This window comes from Artemia franciscana, unplaced genomic scaffold (genome assembly GCF_032884065.1).
Source record: "Artemia franciscana unplaced genomic scaffold, ASM3288406v1 Scaffold_296, whole genome shotgun sequence".
In the NCBI taxonomy this organism is placed as follows: Eukaryota; Metazoa; Arthropoda; class Branchiopoda; order Anostraca; family Artemiidae; genus Artemia; species Artemia franciscana.
The window spans coordinates 1-21,534 of NW_027063679.1; the positions used below are offsets into that span (position 1 = coordinate 1).

A 21,534-nucleotide genomic window follows, 5' to 3' on the forward strand; every position below is an offset into this window, starting at 1 on the left:
TCTCTACTTTTGTTCTAATTTTGAAGCTTTACCTCCTTTCATGCGAAATTTCTGCCCGTGATCTTACATCCCAACTAGCTTGAATGTCATATTTACAAGAAAAATTTGATTTCAAGTGCTAAACCACAATCGTTTTTAACCAGGTCTAACACAGTAAAAATTTTGTTTGTTTATACAATCAATATTTTGATATTTTTTACTCTATTAATGATTGTTGGAATATTGTAGTATGTGTATTATAATTATTATTTGAACCATACTACCGATTCAAATATTCTAATTTTATGTATTGTAGGCAATATAAGAATTGCTATTGAAATGGACAATACAGACAACTTTGTTGTATGGTTTCTTTGTCTGCTCATGGTTGTCTGTTCTCAATCAGGACGTAGAAAAGGGGGCCCTTGGGCTCACTCACTTTAAATCCAAAGTTTTTTCAAGCTAAAGGGTACTTCTTGGTCGAATTGTCAAATAAAACTAATGTGTTATTATTCCATGCCCCCGAAGAAAAATTTGCATAAGTACCTGGCTGTAAAATTAGGTTAAATAATCGCTCTTGCGGACAGCATCCCTCACAGTATCTTCTATAAAGCGTTTTCAGTTTCCGTCTTCAAATCGGTTCCGTTTTCGGTTTCTAATTACCTACATATTTTCTTAATTATGAACATGTCAAGGACAAAAAACAGCATATCAAATTAAATTGCGTAAAAAGATAATAGGATAAATCACCATTTTTTGTTGTTTTTTATCATTTATTTTCACTTGTGGAAATGCCACGTTTATATTTTTTTTGTTATTGCTATTCAAACTCAACATCTTCCTAATTAGGCTATAATCAGCGACAGCTATCAGCTCATTAGAGTTTGGAATGTCTCCATCTCCGAGTCTCATGACCAGGACAGAAAAAAAAATATTTTTGCACTTTCCCTCTGTAATCCCCCGCTTTTAATTTTGCTTAACTAACAGAAAAAAAAAACTGATAGCCCAAATCTCAAGTACTAAGTAAAGAATAATAGATAAGATGAGATTTGTTGCAAAAAGCCTACGGGCCATAGCAACACAGAATACAGTCTGCAAACGAAGCTCAGGAACAAAATACAACTTTAGAAAAAAAATTAATAAAAAAAAAAAATGCCAAGGTTCAATATATTAGCCAACAAACACCAATCATAAGAACAAACATACAAGATCTCCAGGAGAAACATAGTACTTTATTAGGGGGTTTTGAGGCCAGGCTGGTCGAAACAGGGATAGATAGTATCCCAGCCTTGGCCAACTTTTGTTGACACCACAATCTAGCTATAACTAGTTCAGTACTTGGTCATAAAATGACCCATAAGTTAACATGGTATTCACAAGATGGTAAGACAACTAACCTTATTGATTACGTTATTGCAAACCGAAGATTGGCAGGATCGATACAAGATACGAGGGTATATAGGGTTGTTGTTACGAAGAGTAACTACCTTCCGGGAAGTTAGAAATAGGTAGATCAGTTACTTCAATTTTAGCAGCACAATTAAAATCCCCCAGCCTTTTTCCTTCAGGAAAAGAATTGGAGAAACTTTTCAAGAACAATTGAATATTAAACTAGAGATTGCGAAAATTTGACAATATAATAGATGGATGCACAAATCTTATCAAAAAAGTTTGTGTAGCAGGAGATGGTATCATAGGAAGGAAACTTGGAAACTCAGCAAGGGATTTTACCGAAAAACTTTCAATTTAGTGGAGAAGAAGAGGGGCTTGCAAAAGAAGTATTTGAGTGACAGATCAAGTTAAAATAAGAGGAATACAAAGAAAGTGGGGAGAGCATTAGAATATGAATTAAGAAAGTGTGAAACGGAGGTTGAGAATAAAATGCCAAAGACGTGTAAGATGGATTTACGCCACATCTTGAGTATCCGGAATTACGCATGGCGACATAATAGTAAAATATTGTTTAAAAGATTGCGCCAGGCCAGGTCTGGAAGATCTGCGATCACGCCAGGCAGCGTAATCACAAAATATTGTTTTAGCACAGCCCTAAAAAGCTAATTAGCTTTTATTTATACAGCGGGTTATAATATCCTCGTTTTTTATGCGTTTGTTTTCTTCACTTGATTTGTTTTTGTAATTCGTCATGCATAGTCTATCCTATTCTGTCCTGTCTGTAATTATCTCACAAATTAACAACGTATGGCTGCATACTGTTGATGAAGTTGCAGCAGATAAGTTACAACACTTGCAAAACGAATTAAAAAGGTCCATGAAGTGGATGTGCTTAGGGGGAATAAACAGCCCCATGGCCTGGACCTCTCCCGCTGGTTAAAATTTCGTGAGTTATAGGACACTTTTTATCCAAATTAACAAAAAGATCTGCTTTTTTAATATTTCCTTCCCTAGATTTTTCGGTATTGATCCCTCCGGCACAGAAAACAAAAAATTTGGATTCATGACTGGTCCACTGGTAAACTTTTCTGGATTCTTATTTAACGTTTGATAGTGCTTAGACTTCTGGCACGGGAAGTAGCCAAAATGCCGCATATAGGAAGCTGGCCACCATAAACGCAAAAAATATCAACACCTACTCCCTAGAGTAATAAGAAGTATCCCCGTACAGTTAGCGGGGAAGCTTCAAGTCTTGATATTTATCTGGTTTGACCGACAGGACATCTAGAATAATGAGAAGCAAAGTTGGCCGTGAAGTAAATTATCACAACTTGATAATTGATACAAAGGCAAAAGAAAGAAATCCAAGGTTTCAAGAAAAACCGTAAAAATTTTGATATGTGATACGCTCTTAAATCAGCTTCCAAAAAGAAAACAAAAATTTTAGTTTCAGTATTTAATTAACATTCCAACAAGAAAAAACAAAAACAAGTTTAGCAGGTAATAAAATGGCTTCAATTCAATACTTCACAGGGTTAAAGAAGCAGTACAAATTACCTCTTGAAATTTCATCTTTTACAAATGACAAATAGTCATGTCCAGGACTTGTATATATAGGTGAATAAAACAATTCAAGAAGAAATAAAATTTCACAAAAATCTTCACAGCCGATTTTTCTTACTGAAACGGAGTATATTCAATTCCAAAAGTCTCAAGAATGACCCCCATTGGCGTTTTCTTCAATCCAACCATCTCCATTTTATTAACAATCTTGTTTTTCAAATTTCGAAGCCGTAACGAAGCATGAACAAAAGATACTGAAAAATAGTGTAAATAAATATACCGCAGGAAATAGACAATTTGAGAAAAAAAGAAGCAAAAATTGCTTACTTGCGAAAAACTCAAAAGTTCACGAATAATACAAAATGTAGGAAGCTCAGGGCAAAATCTTAAACTACTTTAAATTAAGGGGGTACGGACATGAAGGCCCCAAGCCTTCATGCGTATCTACTCTACTTTCCACCCAATTCTTTTTATACTCCAATCTGAGTATCCTTTATACAGAGTTCTCAAGTAAATTAAGCAAAAACATAAAACTTATACAACAAGCACTATTAAGAGATTTTTCCTTATTTCAAGGAATACCCCGCAAAGATTTAACATTTTTATGCTTCCTGTTTTATTTAATTACAACCTCTATATAGTGGTTCACATTTTATCTGCTTCCACATTTAACCAACCATAAGAAATAGCTCAACTGACCATTGCTATAAGGTTGAAGAAGGCTGAAAAACTTTAGGCACAAATAATAACAACAATTAACCTAAATACAAGGAAAGGGGTGGACGGCGAAATGCATTTTTCTAAAATTGGCGAGAGGGGAAATTTATTGTTTCTGTCAGTGGACAAAACAACAGCTGTATTGTTCAAAACCTAGGGAGAAGAGTATAAAAATCTAGGGTGGAAAAATCCAGGTCCATGGAGTAGACAAGAACAGCAGCTGCAACCTCTACAGGCCAACACAGCAGTAAAAGGTTCAAACCTAGGGGGAAGAGTAGAAAAGTCTAGGGTGGAAAAATCCAGGTCCATGGAGTAGACCAGAACAGCAGCTGCAAGCTCTACAGGCCAACACAGCAGCAAAAGGTACAAACCTAGGGGGAAGAGTAGAAAAATCTAGGGTGGAAAAATCCAGGTCCATGGAGTAGACCAGAACAGCAGCTGCAACCTCTACAGGCCAACACAGCAGCAAAAGGTTCAAACCTAGGGGGGAGAGTAGAAAAATCTAGGGTGGAAAAATCCAGGTCCATGGAGTAGACCAGAACAGCAGCTGCAACCTCTACAGGCCAACACAGCAGCAAAAGGTTCAAACCTAGGGGGAAGAGTAGAAAAATCTAGGGTGAAAAAATCTAGGTCCATGGAGTAGACCAGAACGGCAGCTGCAACCTCTACAGGCCGACACAGCAGCAAAAGGTTCAAACCTAGGGGGAAGAGTAGAAAAATCTAGGGTGGAAAAATCCAGGTCCATCGAGTAGGCCAGAACAGCAGCTGCAATTTCTACAGGCCAACACAGCAACAAAAGGTTATATCAGTATCTTGTCTAGTAACCACAACTACCACAAACCCTTGAGGGTAAAAATGAGTTGAATGACAAAAACTAATGTCATTCTGCTTTATGTTATTTTATTCAGTTTTTTCTTTGTCCTTATAACTTTTGATTTGACAAAAAAAAAGAACTCAATTCGTCGCTCTTTGAAGCAACTGCGTAAAAGCTACAACTTTACTTGAATGAAAACTGACATTTAAATCAATTACGATACACAAAAACGGCATGAATTTAACTTTCCATTGATAGTACATGCTCAAATTTTGAAAATAGCTGATTGCGGTTAGCTTTACGATAAGTTGTAACTACTTTGGGACTAATTGTATCTAAAGACATAAAAAATGCATACCTCCAAGCAAAACCCCCTTCCTTCAAAAAATAAAATAAAAATTCCTGACCATTAATCCCACATATATAATTCCTATTACATATGTAATTCCATTTTTATATTTAACGCTATTCACCTTTTTGTTGTTACCTTGACTGCTGATCTGGCCTACCTGCCCCCTCATAGTCCCATTGCCTAATCGTAACAAATTAATTCGCGTTCATTTGGCTTGACCAATACAATGCCGGAGAAAAATGTCACACCTTATTTCAAGTTAAGTATACATAAAATTTGTAAATGCAGCGATGTTGATTAAAAAAAGAGTTTGGTTTAGGAAAATAGTGAGCTCTCATCTTTTTTTCTAAAAGACAGTGATTTATTCCTACTAAAATTGTCACAAAGTTAAGCTTCAAAGACGAAATCATTCCTCATCACACGGTAATCTTCAGAGAAATACCCAAAAAATCCGAAGCCGTTTTTTATAACCTCTCCTTAATTTTTCTATCGGATTATGATAGAAAAAAAATTCTAACCATTTTTACTAAAAACAAAATGAAAATATAAAAACAGGTAAAAAATATAATAAAATTGATCCAAGTAATATTTTTTTAATTTTCTTAAATTTGTTTATAAAATTATTAAAAATTATTTACCTATTAAAAAAAAGAACTTTTATCAGCTTTTAACAACCATGTCCCTCAATTTCAAAAATAACCAGTCTAAAATACCAAAACTCGTCCGTCAGACTTGTCTTTCAAAGTTATACGATTTACGCTACCTCCAAGGTGGGCAGGGAGAGATTCCCACCAGGGAATTACGGGGATAGCAACTCATTCCAACCTACTCAGAGAACTTGTTTCGGCTAAACAAGAGGGCAAACTTATGCTAACCTTCAGCTGGATAACCAGAACTCACGATTACTCTTTAAGTGTACCATACTAAATAAGTCTAAAAACATTTCTTTCTGAAAGCACACAAAGAAATCCAGTCCATCCAAGGGTGTGTGCGCCTCTATTTGAAGACCTGCGCTAGAGAAGAATCCTAAACGACAACTAATAACCTAAATTCTGCCAAAAGCCAGTAAATAGGGACGTTGTGACAACACTGGAATGGACAGGAAAGTCCCTCCTCCAAGGCCTTATCCAGGATTTTTGTTCTGGAGGCGGTCTTTTTTAGGGGACAGGGGTACATATCTTTAAAAAAAATGCTAAAAAAACACATCAAAATTTTGTTTATATGCATTTTTGCAGCGTTTTTACGAACGGACAAAATGTCGATGAGGGGTTCAAACTTCCCAAACCCCCTGGATATGGTCTTGCCCCCCCCCCACCAATGAAAGAATTGTCGACCCCCCTCCCTCTTTCTCTCTCACAAGAATAAAAAAATGGTGCCCTACATGAACTGTTTCCAATTTGGCTTTCCAACCTTGTCAAACTGAACTCTTCACACCCCTTAAAGGTCTGACCAATGAAGGCCTATGTTTATTATCATAATTTTGATTAACCCACTCATCACCATCAACAACTCATTACTTATTCAGTTATTTTTATTCAGCGGTTTTGTGAGTGGGAAAAGAGCAAAGCACTCCGTAATCAACCATAAAATTAAATATCTGTTTCTTTTTTATTAAAAGTTTCATGTTTATACAATCCATGAATTTATAGTTCAGTCCAAATGTTAAACTACTGAAATTAAACGTTAGGTATGACAAAGAAGGCTGCATAGACTACTTTTCCCAAGGCGTTCAAGGATGATTTCCCTAATCTAGGAAACATTTCAATCAATCAATCAATCAAAATCTTTATTAACCAAAAAACCACACAAGGGTTCAATATGGAGTAGATGAGATGACAAAAACAACAACAAACAAGAGTCAAGAGCTCATATGGTACTTGTGACGAGGTTGGAAGAGCGAAGAGCCAAGTGCTTCTTCCCACCAAGTTTCATTACGATCTCCCCACTCTAAGCGTTTTCCAATATTTCCAGTTTCCCCCTCCAACTCCCCTCAATGTCACCGGATCCGGTCGGGATTCACAATAAGAGCTCTGAGACACGAGGTCCTTCTAAATATCAAATTTCATTAAGATCTGATACCCCTTCGTAAGTTAAAAATACCTCATTTTTTCTAATTTTTCCAATTTAACCGCCCTTTCAATCCATAGATAGTCAAATCGGGGAAGCGACTATTTCTAATTAATCTGGTAGGGTCTCTGATTCGCCTGCCATCTTTCAGCAATCGCTATATTGATCAGGTATCTAGTTTCAGATCTTCTTCATGTAAAAATTGGGGTGCTCCGGGATTCAAAACTGAGACCTCTCGCACCCTAAGCGAGAATCACACCCCTAGACCACAAGCCATACTTAAGAAAAACAATCGTTGGTTTTATCAGCAAATAAAATTCTTCTCAGCTATCTTGTTCGCTCGCCCCCCCCCCCCACCAGATGGTCAAATCGGGAAAGAGACTATTTCTAATTTAATCTAGTGTGGTCCCTGATACGCCAGCCAACTTTCATCGTTCTAGCTTATCTAGAAGTGCCCAAACTGGCGAATCGCCCCAATTCCCCTAAAGAGAGCGAATCCGGTCCGATTATGTCAATAGCATATCTAGGACATGTGCTTATTCTTCCCACCAAGTTTCATCCCAATCTCTACACTCTAAGCGTTTTCCAAGATTTCCGGTTTCCCCCTCCAACTCTCCCCAATATCATCGGTTCCAGTCAGAATTTAAAATAAGGGCTCTGAGACACGAGATCCTTCTAAATACCAAATTTCATTAAGATCTGCTCACCCGTTCGTAAGTTAAAAATACATCATTTTTCTAATTTTCCACATAACTGCCCCCCCAACGTCACCAGATCTGGTCGGGATTTAAAATAAAAGCTCTGAGACACAATATCCTTCTAAATATCAAATTAAATTAAGATCTGATCACCCGTTCGTAAGTTAAAAGTAACTCTTTTTTCTAATTTTTCCGAATTAACCGTCCCATCCCCCCACCCCCAGATGATCGAATCGATGAAACGACTATTTCTAATTTAATTTGGTCTGGTCCCTGATACGCCTGCCAAATTTCATCGTCCTAGCTTATCTGGAAGTGCCCAAACTAGCAAAACCGGGACCGACAGACAGAGAGGCCGACAGAAATTGCGATCACTATATGTCACTTGGTAAATAAAAGTCCCATAAGAACAAAACAAAGAACACGCTCACAAAGAAATATATACTACAAAAATTAGAGTCAAATATTTTTACTAACACATAGCAGGATGGAGGCTGTTTGTCATATCAAGCTTAGAAAATTAGCAACCACGACACTCCTCAAACACGGTTAGTGGTTCAGTTATCCCGTAGGCTGACACTAGTGTTTTGTTTCCAGCCCATAGGGGTATACACAAGAGAAATTTCGCGAAACGAAAATATAGAGATCTAATAGTCTTTTTATCAGTAGCCGTAAACACATTCCAAAACGGAGTCAAAGCGAGGACATGAGGCATCGCAAAAGCGTTGAACACACGGACAGGAATATGCCTATTCTAACTAGCTTTACAGCAAATAGCACACCAAACACTTTTCGAAGTTTCTCACTTAGATGAAAGATAAGGAGAGCCCTTGTCGTTTATAAAATATCCCTTATCAGGAGACAGAGATACTTAATACAGGCAGATAATTGAACACTCTGATTTCCTAACTGTACGCATCCAACATCACCGACAGATTTGCCGAAAGCAAGGACCTCGCTCTTCGAAGCATGAGAATTAAGACCAATTTCGGCATATTCCCTACTAAGCAGAGAAAAACTTTCTTCCACAGACAGTACAGTTCTACTTAAATTCAGTACATCGTCAGCTTCATTGAGTATGGAAAGGTCCAAACCTTTAAAAACAAAACTAATTCTAGCCTTTTTTTGTAACTAGAATTATTTATGCTTAACAAGAGCTAAGAGCTCATATGGCACTTGTGACTAGGCATGTAACAAAATTCTATGAATAAATAGATTGATTTAAAAGGAAAATAAGAGGCTTAATGCCGGTCAGGATTTAAAATAAGAGCTCTGAGTCACGATGTCCTTCTAAATATCAAAATTCATTAAGATCCGATCACCCACTCGTATGTTATAAATACCTATTTTTTTCTAATTTTTCCTCTCCCTTTAGCCCCCCAGATGGTCGAATCTGGGAAAACGACTTTATCAAGTCAATTTATGCAGCTCCCTGACACGCCTGCCAATTTTCATCGTCCTAGCACGTCCAGAAGGACCAAACTCGCCAAATCACTGAACCCCTCCCCCCAACTCCCCCAAAGAGATCCAATCCAGTACGGTTCCGTCAATCACGTATCAAGGACATTTGCATATTCTATCCACCAAGCTTCATCCCGATTCCTCCACTCAAAGTCTTTTCCAAGATTTCCCCTTCCAACTACCCCCAATGTCAAAAGATCTGGTCGGGATGTGAAATAAGATCTCTGAGACATAAATTCCTTCTAAATATCAAATTTCATTAAGATCCGATTATCTATTCGTAAGATAAAAATACCCCAATTATCACGTTTTCCAAGAATTCCGGTTTCCCCCTCCAATCCCCCCAATGTCACAGGATTTGGTCGGAATTTAAAATTAGAGCTTTAAAGCACAAGATCCTTCTAAATATCAAATTTCATTAAGATCTGGTCACCCTTTTGTAAGTTACAAATACCTCGATTTTCAAAATTACCCCCCCCCCCAAATCCACCAAAGAGAGTAGATCCGGTCTAGGTATTCGCTTTAGGTATTTTCTAAGATTTCCGGTTCCTCCCAATTGCCCTCCCCCCAATTACACTGGATCCGTTTGAGATTTAAAATAAGAGATCTGAGTTACGAGGTCCTTCTAAATATGAAGTTTCATGAAGACCCGATCACTTCTTCGTAAGTTAAAAATACATCATTTTTTCTAATTTTTCAGAATTAGCCCCCCTCCCCCCCCCAATATAGCGGATCCGTTCCAATTATGTAAATCACGACTTCTGCTTATTTTTCCCACCAAGTTTCATCCCGATCCCTCCAATCTAAACGTTTTCCATCATTTTTGGTTCCCCCACCCCAAACTCCCCCCAATGTCACCAAATCCGGTCGGGACTTAAAATAAGAGCTTTGAGACACGACATCCTTCTAAATATCAAGTTTCATTGAGATCCGATCACCCGTTCGTAAGTTAAAAATACCTCATTTTTTCTAATTTTTCAGAATTAACCCCCCCCCCCAAACTACCCCAAAGAGAGCGGATCCGTTCCGGTTATGTCAATCATGTATCTAGGACTTGTGCTTATTTTTCCCACCAAGTTTCATCCCGATCCCTCCACTCTAAGTGTTTTCCAAGCTTCAGGTTTCCCCCTCCCAACTCCACCCCCCAATGTCACCAGAGCTGGTCGGGATTTTAAATAAGAGCTCTGAGACACGATATCCTTCTTAATATCAAATTTCATTGAGATCCGATCACCCGTTCCTAAGTTAAAAATACCTGATTTTTTTTAGTTTTTCACAATTAACGCCCCCCCCCCCAACTACCCCAAAGAGAGCCGATCTGTTCCGGTTATGTCAATCATGTATCTAGAACTTGTGCTTATTTTTCCCACCAAGTTTCATCCCGATCCCTCCACTCAAAGTGTTTTCCAAGATTTTAGGTTTCCCCCTCCCAACTCCCCCCCCCCAATATCACCAGACCCGGTCGGGATTTGAGATAACAGCTCCAAGACACGATATCCTTCTAAAACCAGATTTAATTAAGATCTGATCGACCGTTCGTAAGTTAAAAATACTTCTATTTTTCTATTTTTTCCGAATTAACGGGCCCCCCACTCCCCCCACCCCAGATGGTCAAATCAGGAAAAAGACTATTTCTAATTTAATCTGGTCCGGTCCCTGATACGCCTGCCAAATTTCATCGTCCTAGCTTACCTGGAAGTGCCTAAAGTAGCAAAACCGGGACCGACAGAATTTGCGATTGCTATATGTCACTTGGTTAATACCAAGTGCCATAAAAAAGAAAACAAAAGGCAAGTGTCACCCACCTACTCACTCCCCCCCCCCCCCTATCTTTTTGTTTATAAAAATCAATTATTATATCTTAGGTTTTTGACTCTAGACACTAATGCCTCAGTGAAAATGGATCCCCCCCTCCTCCTGCCAAAATAATTTCTAAAAAAAAATTATAATGCACAAAACTTTATTATTTCAACCAACATGTTTTTATGTATGTATATCTATAGAATTCCAGAACTTGGTGTTAAGTGCATATTATTTTCTTCTTTTTTTTTACATAAATCTCCCCTTGTCTTAAAAAAAATCTATCCAAGGTTTTGCCTCTGGATTCGTCTAGGTACAAATGTAGCGTCAAGATAAAAAAGGGAAAATGAAAAATAATTACCAGCAATAGGAAGCAGGATTCCAAGCAGGAAGACGAGAAGCGATCCAACTAACTGGAATAGAAGATAGAATGCAGCCAGAAAAATAGCCAAACAAATAAGAGGGTGAGACTGCTTAAAAGATGTAATCTGCGAATGCGCGTCAGAGGCATACGAGAATCCAGCAACGCCAACAGCGAATGAGATCAGTCCCACAAGCATTTGTGTTGGATGAATAACCCTATAATATATTGGGCAAAATCAGCAAAAAATATTTAAATACTAAAAGAAGACAAAGTTTATATTCCCTTTGAAAATACTTTAAAAAATTACAACATCATCACACCTGCATAAAGGAGAAGAAAAAAGAGACCGAAGAATGATAAAAAAGGATATTGAAAAATAGTAGCCTAAAAATCCACCTGTTCGTATTCTGCACTCACCCTTGCTTTTGATAAAAGTCCCTGACATCTCTCTTCATTAGACTGAGACCTGTGTTCATCAAGGAGTATCTACGTATATATACAAGAATTTCCAAGAATAAATATACAATGATATTCAACGAATCTACACGCACATACGAAAGTCCAGCAACACCACCACCGAATGAAAGATAGTGGGTGAAATTAGCCTAACATACTGGGTAAGGTCAACACAAAACGTAATAAAAACTAAAAGCATCAGGAAGGGAGAAGATATATACTTCATTTAAAACTAATTAAGTAATTAACAACATCATCATAGGTGCATAGAGGAATCGAACAATGTAACAAATCGACCTTGAAAGATAATTACCAAAAATTTACCTTATTTATAATTTGACCCCTCCTTAAACAACCAAGAGAGATAAAACTCTACAAAAAGAAAACTTCAAACGAGACGACGGCCAGTAAAATTGAAAGACTAAAACAACGCGGATATTTCGCCTGTAGCCAAACAAGGCGTCCTCAGCACAAGATAAAAAGAAAACTAAACTAAAAACAAATAAAACCACCACAAATAATAATAAATGCAATTGTCGCTACTTATCCACGTAGGGAAAAGCAGCTATTTGAGTTACTTCAATGAGAATCAAAGAGCAACTGAGGAAAAATTATGAAAATTGAAACTTAGTTAATTATTCTGTTGCGAAATAATCCTCTTGTAAGCTAACATTGCAGCAACTCTTTTAGGTCTAAAAGAGTTGGGTTTTAGCTTACAAGTTGGGTTTTAGGTTTTAGGTTTTTAGATTAGTTTTCTTTTAATTTTCTATCTTGTGCTGAAGACGCCTTGTTTGGACACAGGCGAAATATCCGCGTTGTTATAGTCTTTCAATTCTACTGGCCGTCGTCTCGTTTGAAGTTTTCTTTCTGTAGAGTTTTATCTCTCTTGGTTGTTTATTGTCATGTCGCGCCAGTTCGGCTTAAGAACTTTCGACCCCTCCTTCACCAGGAAAGCCCAATGATACCTCTCCCTCAAAGAGCCCGCCCGGCATATATTAAGGAGCATCATATATAATATCTATATAAATAAAAAATTAATTCTTTATTCAATAAACTTTACTTAAAAACAAAAAGAAGCCGAATCCTGTTTTATAGGGAACAGAATCAGTAGTATATCCATGAAGAGGAGCTGATCAAAGTACGCAAAAAACTGGAAAATAATTTAAAAAAAAAAATAAAGATAGAAAGGTAGATATAACATAGAGACGGAGAAAATAAAAAGTGAGAGATAGAGAAAATGTAAGGGGCAATGCTAATGAAACTTTATAAGTTAATCATACAACACCTAATATTCAATCCTTGATAGGAAATTGCATTATGAGCTTCCTGATTGCAATGCGCCCAAAATGCTGTGACAGCCCTACTCCCCTTACTAATAAGGGCCGAGCCCTGGTGCATATATTACTAAAAGAAATAACTTTCTATTTGATATGACCTATTTTAATTAGGATTGTAGATTAACATAGACTATTGCAGTTTTCCAATACATCCTTTTATTTATCATACAAGCAAACAAATATCCAATATCTAATAGATTAATTTTGATTCGTTGAAGCATAAATTAATCCCCTGCACAAATCTTAAAACCAGTCACTGCCCGAGTCTTTTTTTGATTTTTACAGAAACAGGTAACAAGTCTGTTGAGCAGCCTTGAGGCCAAACACTGGGCCTAGTATTGCCAAAAAGAGATCAATCCACTGCTCTAACACAGGGTCAACAAACTAATAGTCAAGTCAAAATTAAAACGAACAGAAATTCTACAAACAGAAGGTTGGCTACTGGCTACTGCAACCCCTACCCTCCATCAATAGACCTTCTAAAGATTAACGCGTCATTTGCACTCTACTGAAACCATTATCTTTTTGTAAATACAACATAAAAAATAAAGAATAAAATCTAGAATCTTGAATTGTGGAAATTTCTATGAATGGATTTGAAACATTAAGTTTATTTTCATCAGTTCTTTCCAATCATATTGAATACTATGGTTATCTTATTTTGTTTCCACTTTTCAATTATATTTCGAAAAATTAAACCACACTGTTCAAAACATATGTAGTTTTCAATAAAAAAAAACAAATTGCACAATATCTTTTAGAAATTAAGCTGGGGTGAGGGTATTCAAACTTCTATTTGTCGTAATTAATACTTGTTTCGAGTATGAAATAATTGTTCATTTTAGTTTCTTATTGTTTGAGGATTTTTACTGCTCCTCTTAAGTTTTAATACGACTCTTTACTTTTCCTTGAAAAACTCCCTTTTAGCAAGTTTAATATTTAAATTAATTACTGGAAAAGACTTCTTGAAATTCTGTTAACTATTTTTCATTGATAATATTTTTCCCCATTGAGTTTAACAGTAGATCATTTTTAACAAGTCAGTTAAAAATCTATATAAGTGAGGAAACTGAATAAACAAATAATGAAAATTAAAAGAGCTCAAAGCATCAATTAAACCAAACTCAGAGCCTCACACAAAAAGGCCAAGAGGCAACTGGATTTAAAAATCCCAACTGAAAATAAAACAGAAAATTCAGATACGAACAATCCATTTTGTATATCTGGTCACATATTAGACTTAGGTTTATCTGACCTCTTTGAATTCTATTTATTAACTGTATTATCAACTGATTTCGATAAAGAAACACACCACTATTATTGCTAGTGACTTTTGATTAGGAGTATGAGCTAAGAACGTGTGGCCTTTTCACAGCCAATCTCAGAACATACAGAAACAAAGTACTATTATTGCTAGTGGCTTTTGTTAATGGGTACGAGCTATGAACGTGCGGCCTTTTCAAGGCCGAACTCAGAACGTACGGCCCTTCCAATTCAAGAATTGGGATTAAGAAACACAATACTATTATTGTTAGGGGCTTTTGATTAGGAGTATGAGCTAAGAACGTGTGGCCTTTTCACAGCCAATCTCAGAACATACAGAAACACAGTACTATTATTGCTAGTGGCTTTTGTTAATGGGTACGAGCTATGAACGTGCGGCCTTTTCAAGGCTGAACTCAGAACGTACGGCCCTTCCAATTCAAGAATTGGGATTAAGAAACACAACACTATTATTGCTAGTGGGTTTTGATTAGGAATACAAACTAGGAACGTATGGGCTTCTCCTCACTTTTGGTCTGAAGAACCTCTCACGAAGAGTGGAAAATATGAATCCAAAATGAACCATTTAAGGCTTCAGAGAAAACAGAAGAAGCTCTTATAAAATCAATTCTTTTTAATACAAGCGCAAATTCGCATGATATAGAAAAATTCGGAGAAGTTGGAGTCGTCTTTGTTTGTCTGCAATGCTAATCTTTCGCTGTCAATATAAATTCCTAGAGTAAATTCACACGTTTTTAAAGGCGAAAATTTTCTACAAACTTTTTCTTTTTGGTTCTTATTGCTTTTGAATTTAGTCATTAATGATATCGGCAAAAAAAAAAATTAAAAACCACAAAACACATATTATTGCTATTGAATCATATATATATATATATATATATATATATATATATATATATATATATATATATATATATATATATATATATATATATATATATATATATATATATATATATATATATATATATATATATAGGCCTTGGGCTTAAAAATAAAGCAAACAGATTAGAAACTTACCCTACAATGGTAAAAATCACAAGCCCTAGCATAAAATAATTTGTTTGGTAGTAGAGAAGGTTCTGAACAACCCTGTTTCCCCATTTCTCAAAGTCTTTGAGGTTTGGTACTTGAAATCTAGCAGACTCGAGCAAAAAGTCGTCCAGGGATCTCAGAGGAGATAATTCAATACCATTGTCAGTCTTAGTCGCTGAACTTGACATCTGTAAAAAAAGAAGATAATTTAGTTTGGATTCTGTTACCTTTAGCAAATCTAGATATTACTGTCTTGAGAACTTAAACAGGATAACAAAGCTTTTTTGACGTTATACTATTCATTGTTTTATATCAAAACAACCCCAATCTTTATTGTTGTGGGTCTAATCCTGGTTCTGAATTTCACCAGACTGAGCAAAATTGTGTCTGTTATTGGTGTAAACCTCGACAAATAGAGCAAAACTATTGTTGCACTGTTTTAATCCTTGTTCTAACCAAAACAAACTAAGTGAAAATTTTTGTGGCTTTTGCTCTAATCCTTATTCAAGAAACTAAGCGAAACTTTTCTTGTGGTTCTAATCCTTAATTCTAAGTAGAAATTCGCTGTTCTAATCCCTGCTTATAACCTCAATAGTCCAGCAAAGGTTTGTTGTTGTTGTTATTCTAATGCTTATTCTAAACCTTGATAGACAAAGGGAAACTTTTATTGTTATTATTCTAACCCTTTTTTTTAACCTTAACAGACTAGGAAAGGATCGTATTGTTGGTGTTGTAATACGTGCACTACCTCCCATAAGACAAAGCAAATATCTCTTCACATTTTAATCCTTGTTCTAAACCACATTAGACAAAGCACAACTTTTGTTGTTGTTATTTTGTAAGAAATGCAGATCACAGCTAAAACCATGTCTAATCTTTTATTTCATATCATGATTTGTTTTGTATTTTTTACACTGCACCTTTTCTATTTTCTTTTGTTTTATTCTCAACAAAATTCACATGATCTTTTGCACATTTAAATTGAATAGAAGCTTAAATTTTTCTAAATAAACAATTTCATATTGATAGTCAAAAAAATTTGTTAAGCTAATATACCACTCTCTATGGTGCTTCGTTTGAGATTCCAATTTTTCAAGAAAAGACAAAATTCTTCAATGGAAAATCCTGCCAGGACGACAGTGAATAAACAGGATGTCCCATTTATTTAAATAAAACAAAAAATTTTCTTGCCACATTCAACATTTTTCATTTATTTTAAATATTTTCTGCGTTTTCTTTTTACATATTTGATACCTGAACAAAATAAATTTCTTTGTATATGCTTCAAAACAGATAGAATTATCTTTCAACTATTCAATAAATGGATTAACTAACTTTAAAAAGCGCAGGATTACCAGTTGTCACTCTTTTGAATTTTTGCTACTCTTTCAGATTTATTAAGTGGAGACCTTGCTCAAGAGCCTGAATTTAATTTTAGGTCTTGTCAGTTTTAACTACATTCCTAAGTAGGTAAAACAAAACCGTACAGGTATGTGAGTTTGAATTTAAATTGCTCTGAAGACAGTTGTTTTTTTTTTTTTTTTTTTTTTGTAGAGTGTGTTACTTGGTACTAGTGGGTACCATATCATTTTCCATGGAACCACATTATTTTATTTTTTATCATGAGTGTCAAATTGATGTACCCTTTCTTCCAAGACGTGCTTCTGCTGTCCTGTTAGCTGATAACGAATATTGGTTAATATTATTTCAAACAAATGATACAAAATTATATAGATATATAAAAAAATTACGAACAAATAGAATATAACAAAAGCATATTCTTGTCAAAAAATTCATTAAAAAAAAATACTATAATGAAAATGATTGTTTTTTAGATGACATGTTACTAGTTTTATTTTTAGGCTCGAAATTTTTTTTACCCTTCTAAAAATAGTTTAGTAGCAAAACTTCCAGAACTTCACATATATTGTTAATTCACATCAACAATATTATTTGGCAACAATCTAGAGCTTTTTTTTAACAATCTTGGAGCTTTATTTGGCAACAATCTAGAGCTTTTTTTTTTTTTTTTTTTTTTTTTTTTTTTTTTTTTTTTTTTTTTTTTTTTTTTTTTTTTGTAGACTGGTGGAAACTACTGCTACTATTCGCCACCTTGCTATATGCCAAACATTTTCATTTAAAAATATCCCCCAAAAATCTAGTATATCTTCCTTTTTTGTTAGTGCCCGGGCATCTGCACTATACTCAACAAAACTCAGAGTAGTTGCCTCGAATACACCAAGTTAATCAGATCCCTTTGCTCTTATATACGTTTCAAAGTCGAATAAAAGCACGTTGAGCTTTTGCTCGTCTAATCTTTACGCTTTTTCAGTCACTATTTTCCCCTTCTATTACCCTGATGTTAGGTGTAATGACGTTAGGAATATAAGTATGTCACATTACAAATCGCTTCCATACAACGAAATTGACCCAAAAATTAAAAGGAGGAGGTGAAATTTGAAAGCTACGGAATAGAAAAATTTCAATAGGAAAATTTTAGACATTTCTTCAAATAATGTTCGTATCAATCCTCATAATCTGCAATTTGGAACGCAAACAATGTCCTTTGTCTCCAAACACTTCAATGTCCAATTCAATATTTCAACCTCAATTTTTTTTGTACTCAGCAGTTTTGTCTGTATTGTGGATAAAATAAATAACCTGTTTGACCGATTTTTTCCGCTTGGCTTTTGGAGGGGAGTATCAGGTTGTTTGAACTTGAATGGATAAGATCTTTGAAAATCACCCACTTACCCCTATATGACTTAGGCAGCATTCCCTGCCCGGAAGTATTTTCTGCACTTGTCTTAAGACCCAGATTTATGCCTTGTTTATAAAGACAATCGCAAACATAGTTACACTCCTCTATACTGCTCACAACTAATCAAATATACTCTGAATAATCTAAGTCAGACATTACCTTACAACTCCCATCACCCAGCCTTTTCTAGGATTGTATGGAAAACAAAGTCCAGACGAAATTCAGAATAATTAACGAATGGCGCAGCCCAACGAGAATCTGCTAAGCTTGTCGTATCAATGACTTCAAAATATAAATTTAAAATTTCCTTCAGATGGAGAACGTCAAAAATCTATTGTCAATCAGCAGGATCAAAAGTTTCATAATAGTCAATATAACACTAATCATCAATTTACTAAGAACCACTGCCAAAACTACTCAATGATATTAATCAAATACTTAAAACTGCTACTACTACTACTACTACTAGTAGTAGTAGTAACAACTCACCGCAGCACCAAGTCGCCTGAGGCTAACATATCTACGCACGCTCTTCCTCCATCCCCATTTATTTAAAGCCTCCCTTTTTACACTCTCCCAGGAAGTTCCTATTTCCTCTAAGTCTTTCTTTATGACGTCCTCCGACCCAAAACGAGGACCCCCTGCTTTGGATCACTCATTCTTCAGACCCATAGTTGATCTTTGTCATCACTCTAGCTTCTAATATTCTAATCTTGGTTTGCAGACTTACATTCCTATTCTTCCAAACTTTTTTAGCTGTGAAAAAATCACCCTGAGCCTTGGCTACTCTACTTTTAACATCTTCACTGCTCCCATCGTCTTTACTAATAATGCCATCAAGGTAAGTGAAACTGCCCACCTGATCAATCTCTTCGTTACCCAACGTCACCTTTTCATCTTCACTCATTCCTAGCCTTAGCGACTAAGTCTTCTAACCATTAATTTTCAAACCTATAATAGCACCCGGAAATCCCAAAATCTCTAGAAGTTAATTCATTTTTCTCTCACTTTCATCTAAGATGCTTAAATCATCAGCATAAGCTAAGTCCAGGAGAGTTTTTCCTCTCCGTTTGATTTCCTGGTCTCACATTGCCTTTCTTTTACTCCTTAAGACCAACTAACAATAGCGTTTACCTTACATTCAACTTGTTTACAATTATTACTGTATCAGTGCATCCAACCCATGATCCTCCCCAAACAAAAACGCAGAGAATTCCATCATATCTTGCTAATTTTCCTATATTTTTCAATTACCTTGCCTTTTAAGTATCTATCTAAATCCCCCCCCCAAAAAACATATATGATTGTGCTTACCCACAGCAAAATTTCTAAATCTACACGGAATTTTTTTCTGGGGGGGACGTTCATTTTCACAAACAAGTATTTGTTAATTTGTATAAGAAGTGGCCCCAAACTTTAGAAAATTTAGTGATTGCAACCACCCACCCACCCCCCGCCTTCCTGCGTACATCCCTGACAAACGGGGTGATTTCAGATACCTTAAATACAAGGCAAACCTTTTATGTTTTTGAGATTAGACATTACTGAACTCATTCTAAACGTTTAACTTCAAGACACACTTTTATTTTGAGACATTTAAGATATATAAATAAGAAATTTTATTCCAAGAATTTAACTAGGACACACAGTAAAATGCAACAACAAACTCTCTGTTCTAGTAAAAACAAAAGCCAAATACTTTCCACGTTATAAAAAAGGAAATAAGAAGAAAAACACATTCAGAAAAAAAATTACAAGCTCGCTTTCTTCATTACAAAAATAATCTTAAAGGTCTCTATTTCAATCAGCTTAAGCAACAGCATAGTGAAGCAAAAAAAGATCCATGCACTTTAAATATTATCTTTATTTTTAGTGAAGTACTACCTTTTTTGTGATCTTTCAAAAATTAGTTTAACAGAAATACAAAAAAAAGTGTGACGCACAAAAGACATTAGAAAAAAAAGCAAAGAAAAACAATGATAATAATAAAGAAATCTAAAAACAGACTTTCAGACAGTTGAAGAGCCATTAGTTTAAGAATGTATTTACCAATTTTCATGTAGAACTTGCACTAGTTAAATTGCTGAGTCTATTTGCTATAAACTCAGCAATTTTACAAAATATGTAAAAAATAACTTGGTGTAAATTCACTAATTTAATTTAAAATTAAAAAAATTACAAAATACCCAGTTATAAATTTACCAGTTTCATCAATTATAATTTAGAAAATAATATGTTACTTAACATAGTAAACATATATTACTTATTTTTGTCCAAGAGTAACTTCGTAGACCTTAAAGAAATTCGTTTTCATCTGCCTAAATCCTAACGTAAGTTATCAGCAGTGTTTTTACTACAGTGCCATATGGTTTTACCATGTTATACTCATACTAGCCTTTTCAAAACTTTCTAAGCTACTGACCAAAAATTATAATTACTACTAGAATTCACACAACACAAACTGGTAGCCTGGGCCATACCGTTACAACTTTTTACCTTGAGCACGTAATAGATACTAAGTGAAGTAGCCTTGAGAAGTCAAACGGTCTAACTATTGTCTTGAGTGACCTCCAAAAAGACTTTGACTTGAGGGATCTAATGACTTTTACAATACCACAACTGTTATAACTAATATATCACTGCAGCACCAAGCCACCCCGGTGGCTTGGTGTTACACATCCTCCTCCGTCCCAGTCTATTGAGAGCTTTACAGCTTAACCTCTCCCATTTAATACCTATTTCTTTTAAATTTTTTCTTATGGGGTAGAAATTTTTTCTACCCCATTGGATGACGCCCTGCTTTTTCGTCTCAGAACAATGACCAAAAAGTACTATCTTTGTTCATTTTTTGTCCTTCATATGTAAAAGGTGACATAGCCATGTCAACCTTTTGTTTATTTTACCCCTAGAAAGTAGAATCAAACCATGTTTCACAGAAATCCAACTGTATGATATAGTTAGTCATACGATTACCAAAAACTACCCTTAGACAACTCCTTTGGAAAAATTTTGCAAATACTCGCCAGCCTTTCGAATCACCCACGTTCACATATTGGCGAAATGCAGATGAAATCCCCGACAGATGAAAATCTGTGGATAACTTGTCCGACGCTGAAAATATAGCTATTCAAATAATCCTCTTGAAATTCTAATCCGTATTCATGCATATAAATCTTAGTCAGTGATTTATATTGGATCAGTAAACAAATCAACAGAAGTGCTTATTATATAAAAGCTGCAAATTAGCAAATAGGCTCGTCCCCACATTATACATCAAACACTTACCTATCTTCATTTAACATGTATCAAATATTGAAATTAAAATAAAAAAAAAATAAAAGCCAGAAAAATGAGTGGTTACATTAAACATATTTTTCTGGTCTTGTTTTCATAGCGAGATATTATCGTGAAATGGATACTTTAAACAGAATGTTGTTCAGATTTAAGTGTGCCT

General features: G+C 35.4%; 1 protein-coding gene across 3 annotated transcripts in view; it reads right to left on the reverse strand.

Moving 5' to 3' along the window:
• Positions 1–2,812: 2,812 nt before the first annotated feature.
• LOC136043091 (PRA1 family protein 3-like) overlaps positions 2,813–21,534 on the reverse strand; it is a 35,330-nt gene continuing 16,608 nt past the window's right edge. For all 3 annotated transcript variants that reach the window (XM_065728023.1, XM_065728024.1, XM_065728022.1), the window contains exons 2-4: positions 15,305–15,507; positions 11,205–11,422; positions 2,813–3,188 (exon numbers count right to left, since the gene is read on the reverse strand). In XM_065728023.1, coding sequence (XP_065584095.1) covers positions 3,049–3,188; positions 11,205–11,422; positions 15,305–15,507 — 561 coding nt within the window. In that variant the 3' untranslated portion in view covers positions 2,813–3,048. The remainder of the gene's footprint in view (positions 3,189–11,204; positions 11,423–15,304; positions 15,508–21,534) is intronic.